The sequence below is a fragment of the Equus quagga genome, chromosome 13 (genome assembly GCF_021613505.1).
Source record: "Equus quagga isolate Etosha38 chromosome 13, UCLA_HA_Equagga_1.0, whole genome shotgun sequence".
Classification (NCBI taxonomy): Eukaryota; Metazoa; Chordata; class Mammalia; order Perissodactyla; family Equidae; genus Equus; species Equus quagga.
The window spans coordinates 84,175,793-84,181,653 of record NC_060279.1 but is presented as its reverse complement, the minus strand read 5'-3'; the positions used below and the strand labels follow the sequence as shown (position 1 = coordinate 84,181,653).

Sequence of the window (5,861 nt, the reverse complement as noted above, 5' to 3'; positions counted from 1 at the left end):
CCAGGCCCCCAGCCCCTCCTCCCTCAGACCCAGGAGTCCAGGCCCCCAGCCCCTCCTCCCTCAGACCCAGGGGCTCCGGAGCCCCAGCCTCCATTTCCCTCAGACTCAGGAGTCTGGACGCAAAGCCGCACTGCCCCAGGAGGGTTGAGCCTCCTCCTCACTGTGCTGCTAGGCATCGTAGTCCCAACCCAGCCCCCCAGTCGGCCTCCTCTCCCACTCTTGGGGGACCAAACCAGAAGCTTGAGGACCTCCAGTTGGACCCCTTTCCCCAGTTGTGGGTGTTGAAACTGAGGCCTAGGTAGGAGAGGGGCCTCCGTGCCCATGAGTCACCCTCTCCACGCCAGGCAGCTCCCCACTCCGAGGCCTTCGGATCCCTGAGGCCTGGTACTGCCAAGCTGCTCAGGTTACACACGCCCCCTGGTGAGGCCTGGGGTGCCTCGGGACCAGGGGACTCTCGAGCAGGTGCTCTGGCCTGGGGCCCGACCTCCATTTTCTTGTTGCCCTGCTAGGTCCCCTGGTTGCTGGGGGGGCCTCCCTAACAATGGGGCTCAGTGAGGCCTTCTGAGCCTCAGGCCCATTGGCCCCTGGTTGCTAGGGGGAAGACCCCGTGGCAACCAGGTCTTAGGAGCCTTTGGGCCACCTGGCGCTGCCTCGTAGGCATCAAGTTACTAAACAGGGATTCCCTGACAAGGTCTCTGGGATCCCCACCTCTCAGGGTCCCCCGGTTGGTATGAAGGAGATGTCATAGTCCCCTGCCAGCTTTCCTCCCAGGTTGCTAAGGTGGCTCTCTTAATGCCCAGACCCCCACCTCCACCCCAGGCCCCTTCCACCTGGTTGCTAAGGAAGCAACTCCCTAGCACCCAGGCCAGTGTGACCCCTTCTTCCTTCTTCCCCATTGCTAACGGGGCTCCCTAGCAACAGAACTTAGAATCCTGGGGGCTGGGGGGCGGGCGGGGCCAAGCCGGTTGCTGGGGTGATGGCCTTCAAGGTCTCTCCCCACAGAGGCCCTGAGGGTCTGGGGAGGCAACATGGTGGGCTCTGGGATCCCAGCTTTGAGCCTCTTCCTGCTGATGCAGGGCTCAGTAGGTGAGGTGGCCGACATAAGGGGCAGAGAGCCGAGAGGGGGGCCTCCTCAGCCTCCATACAGCACCTCCGACACCATCTCTTTTCTTTCACAGATGGAAATGGAATCCAGGGATTTTTCTATCCATGGAGTGAGCAGTGGATGAAATCTTGGGTCCCACAGGGGCAGGGAGCCCAGCCTAGACTCTTGGGTCTAAATGGAGGAGGGGCTGGGGGTCTGGACTCTTGGGTCTGAGGGAAAAGGGGCTGGAGGTCTGGACCCCTGGGTCTGAGGGAGGAGGGGCTGGGGGCCTAGACCCCTGGGTCTGAGGGAGGAGGGGCTGGGGGCCTGGACTCCTGGGTCTGTACAGAGTAAGCACTAGGCAGGCAGCCCCAGAGCCTGGCCTTGGGACCCCTGTGTTCTGATGCCTGCAGAGCCAGGCTCTGTGACGAAGCCACCACTTCTGATCTGTCCCCAGGCTGTGAGGGAGACGTGTGGGACCGGGAGAGCTGTGGGGGTCAGGCGGCCATCGAGAATCCCAATCTCTGTCTGCGTCTGCGATGCTGCTACCGCGACGGGGTCTGCTACCACCAGCGGCCAGATGGTGAGTGCCCAGAATCTGGGGTCCCTGGGGCTGGGGCTGGTGGCTGGCACTCCTGGGTCTCATACCTCCCTCCTTGGTTCAGAAACTATGCGGAGGAGACACATGTGGGCGCTGGGCTGGACGTGCGGAGGCCTCCTCTTCCTGATCTGCAGCATCTGCTTGTTCTGGCAAGTGGGGTCGGGGCTCGGGTGGGCTCCCAGGCCCTGAGAGGAGCAGGCGGATGGATGGGCAGGTCTGAGCGTGTCCCCTCCCCACCAGGTGGGCCAGGCGCCGGGATATGCTGCACCTTCCAGGGTTCTTGCAGGGCAAATGCAAACTGTCGAGGACTGTCTCCCTGTTATCCAAGGACCGGGGGACTCTGAGCGAGAAAAAGACGGCGTCCATTGGCAGCATGCAGCCCTCCCTGCCGACGGAGGGGGGCTTGGAAGCCTCGGGGGCCACCGAAGGGGAAGGGACGGAAGGGGGCGAAGAAACAGAAGGGGCGGATGAGGAAGATTAGGGGTGCCCCCGGGGGGACCCCTCAATACAGATATAGCATATAGATGTGTGATTTCTTTTCTGAGGGCCATGGGAACAAGGTGGGTATGAGGACCCCGGGCAGGGAGTATGTGTGTGAGTGTGGGTGTGTGTGTTTGGGGAGGGAGCCCGGGCTGAGTCGGGGGAGCTGGGCTGTGATCATGGAGGGTGTGAGCTGAGGGGGTGCCTAGAATGAGAGGAGTCTAGGGTAAGCTTCGAGGATCTGAGCTGAGGAGTCCTGGGCTGAGCGCGGGTCTTGGCCTGTGACCATGGTGAGTGTGGACTGAGGCAGGTAGGGGTGAATAGGGGGTGGCCTGGGCTAAGGGGTCTGAGAGGGCAGCCGGGCTAGGGGTACCTAACTAGGCTGAGGGGGGACATGCCACAGCCACGGGAATGTGCCCCTCAGCTCCTCTTCTGCAGAAGCACCCGTGGCTCACAGCCTCTGCTGCCTGCCCTTGGGATCCCAGCCCCCTCTGCCAGCGTTTGCCGCACTTCCCACCAATGTCTGAGCGGGGCTGGGGTCCTTGCGGGATGTGGGCCTCCCCCAGCGGATGACTTTAGCTCAGACTCCCCAGCGGCTGGGCAGAAATTTTCTTGGAAGTGTGTTACAGTTCAAGACGTGTCCTGCACAACCCTCCTTCCTCCCCTCTCTCCTTTCTCAGGTGTCAGACCCATACCACCATACCCTCCATAAGATCTCTCCCAATAAATATCTTGCAAGTCTAATTTGTCCCTACGCCTGCTTCTTGGAGGGCCTCAAACCAACAGAGGAACCTGGGCCAAGGGAGGTCTGGACTGAGGGGGTGGGTCTGGGCTCCAGATCCTTGACCCCACCTCCCGTCCCCCTCTGTGAGGGGCCAACATAAAGCTGGACTCCTATGTCCCCAAGGGCATGAGCAGCCGCTTTGTGGGTGTGGCCTAGGCAACTCAGGCCCCTAGCCCTGGAAAGCAGCAAGCAACCTCTCACCCCCACCCCCAGTGCCATCCCCCTCCCAGACAGACATGCAGCGTGAGGGGCAGAGCCATTTATCCAGGGCAGGAGAGAGGGAGGGCAGGTAGGCATCCTGGCGGCCAGGTGATGCTGAGGGCAGCTGCACATCTCAGTCCGGTCCTGACAGGTGGGGCCACAGGTTCCTCTGCAGGAGGGATGGCGGAGTTAGTGGCTGCTCTGACCCCTCCCTGTATCCCTGTGTCCTGGGCCCATCACCCAGCGGCCTGGGATGCGGAGGGAGGGAGCCCTTTACTGCTTCGGCCCCCTCCCCCCGCCCCGCAACATTGACGTACACACAGGCCCATTTGCTCCTTCGTCTCTCCATGCCACCTTTAACTCATTGGAATCCATAGTACAAGGTCGGGGGGAGAGACAGGGAAAGACAGAGAGATATGTAGAGAGAAAAATACAAAGGCACAGAGACCAAAAGAGACATGGGAGACAGGGACAGAGAGAGAGACCACAGGCGGAGACAAAGAAGACAGACGGGAGAAGTAACAAAGGATGAGGGTGGCTCTGTCTGGCTACTCAACTGATTTTGGTCCCAGAGCGGGAGAGGAGTGACCGCAGCCAGGGCCTATGGGTCCCTCTGTGAGGATCCCAGTTCTCTATCCTTTATGTGCTGGCGGCACCTCACCCTGCCCACTGAGGAGGTGTCCTGGGTTTAGACAGGGTCGTTTTCCTTCTAGGAGGGGCCCACACTCAAGTCAGCTTGGCCAGTGTCTGGCAGGTGGTTCCAGCAGTGGAGGTCCACCCACCTGTGTTAGACTTTTGGGTAAGGTAAAGGATTTTCAGGGGTAATTTTGACCACAAGTAGCTATTTCTGCATTATCCGCCAAATTTTGTGTTAGCTCATGCTCCACCTATGCATACCTCATATGCATATGCTCATCGTTTCTTAAACTGGTTTCCTCATCCAACCCATAGAACATAGCAGGTGACCGCAAGGACTATTTTCTCAATTCTCACAAAGAAAGGTATACAACTAGTATTGTTCTGGATGCATAAGAGGAAAGTTAATTCATCCCATATAGGGAATGTCTTATGACATTAGGGTTTACGTCTTTTATGGAACTCCCATTTGAGAAACTGATTCAGTCAGCTATCCATTCAGTGTTCCACCTATCCATCCATCCATCAATCAAGCCATCCATCCATCCCCTCATCTATCTACCCACCCATCTGCCCAAATCATCCATCCACCCACATATCCATCAACCAACTCATCCATCCATCACTCACCCGTCCATCCATCAGTCGAACCACATCCAGCAATTCATCCATTCATTCCTCTATCCACCCACCCATTCACTCAGTCCATCCACCTCTCCCTTCACCAGTCCATCCAATCATTCATCAACAATTCATCCATCCCCCCACCCATCCATCAACCAATCCATCCTTCTGTCCACCCATCCAGCCACCCACCACCTACACGATCATCAACCCGATTTCCTGAGTTCACTCTTTGCCAGGCAATGTTAAGAACAAAGACACCAGAGACCCAGGCCTGACCCTCAAGGGGCTCCCTGTTGGGCAGGAGAGACAGTCCCAGCACACACACACACAACACATGGTAATACAATAATGACGGAGGTAACTTGGACAATGTGAAGACCCAGAGAAAGACAGTTAAGTTGAATTGGATCTTAAAGGACGTATGGGAAGTTTTCTGTGTGGAGTACAGATGGCAGGGGCACTGCTGGTGGAGGGAAGGGCATGCACAACTGGTGTGAGAGACCCTGGCCGTCTGTGGACTGAGGGACGTTATCATGACTGCAGAGAAGGCAGGAAATGTGGGGCTGGACCGTGGGGGGCTCACGCAGTAAGTAGCTTGGGTTTAACCAGAGGGCAACAGAGAGCCACAGAAGGTCTTTGGCAGAGGAGTGCAAGCTGGAGAGTGCATGTTTAGAAAGGGGACAAAAGGTAAAGGAGAGAGAAAGGGGAGGGAATGAGCCGCCCAGCCTTCCCTGCGTCTGGCTCCCTGTGGCCATCACTCCTCCTTCCCCCTCTCTTTAGACTACTTGTCAGGAGACTCCCAGCTGTGTGCTGTCAGGCAAGAGGTGGCACTTTTCTGGGTCTCAGTGTCCTTCACTAGAATGCGGATGGAAAGAGTAGTGACCTCAGGGACGCAGTGACACTGAAAGGATTAAATGGGACCTGGTGCTCCTGAGGCTGAAAGGCAGGGAGGGATCCCCACGTGCTACGAGGAGCCAATGGTGACTCCACCTTCATCTTCGGGGGCAGGGTCTCACTGGTCTCTCCCAAGTCTGCAGTCATGCCTGCTGTCTCAGAGTCTCCATCCTCTGGCACTCTGCTACTCTCTCCTTTCCAATCCTGACCTCGTCCTGTGTCTCTCTCTCCCCATTGTCTATTTCTGTCTCTCTCTCTCCATCTTTCCGTTGTCTCCATTCATTTCCTCCTCTCCTCGATGTCTCTCCATCTCGCCCACTTTCCCTCCCTCTCTCTCCCCTGTCTCTCCGTCTCTCCCTCGATCCCTCCACCTCTCCCCGCCTCCCGCCCCGCTTCCCCGCCCCCTCACCTCGGCCTCACTCGCTGCCCGCGCCCGCCGCCCCGGGCCCGGCCTCGAGCGTGGCGAGTTGCAGGCGCACGCGGCGGGAGCCGGCGGCGGGTGGCGGGGTCGCGCGGGCGGCGCGGCGTGCTCCCCGGGAGCCGAGCGCGGCGCG

The 5,861-nt window shown here is 58.8% G+C and overlaps 2 protein-coding genes across 2 annotated transcripts in view; one reads left to right on the top strand and one right to left on the bottom strand.

Moving 5' to 3' along the window:
• The first annotated feature begins 11 nt into the window (after window positions 1-11).
• TMEM190 (transmembrane protein 190) lies at window positions 12-3,055 on the top strand. The gene is made up of 5 exons (XM_046682749.1): window positions 12-1,086; window positions 1,179-1,214; window positions 1,542-1,667; window positions 1,750-1,834; window positions 1,926-3,055. The coding sequence occupies exons 1-5, from the start codon at window positions 1,029-1,031 to the stop codon at window positions 2,164-2,166; spliced, it is 546 nt and encodes a 181-aa protein (XP_046538705.1). The 5' UTR covers window positions 12-1,028; the 3' UTR covers window positions 2,167-3,055.
• Window positions 3,056-3,193: 138 nt separating this feature from the next.
• The window catches only part of TMEM238 (transmembrane protein 238), a 4,704-nt gene continuing 2,036 nt past the window's right edge, over window positions 3,194-5,861 (bottom strand). The window contains exons 2-3 of the mRNA XM_046682748.1: window positions 5,717-5,861; window positions 3,194-3,319 (exon numbers count right to left, since the gene is read on the bottom strand). Coding sequence (XP_046538704.1) covers window positions 5,724-5,861 — 138 coding nt within the window. The 3' untranslated portion in view covers window positions 3,194-3,319; window positions 5,717-5,723. The remainder of the gene's footprint in view (window positions 3,320-5,716) is intronic.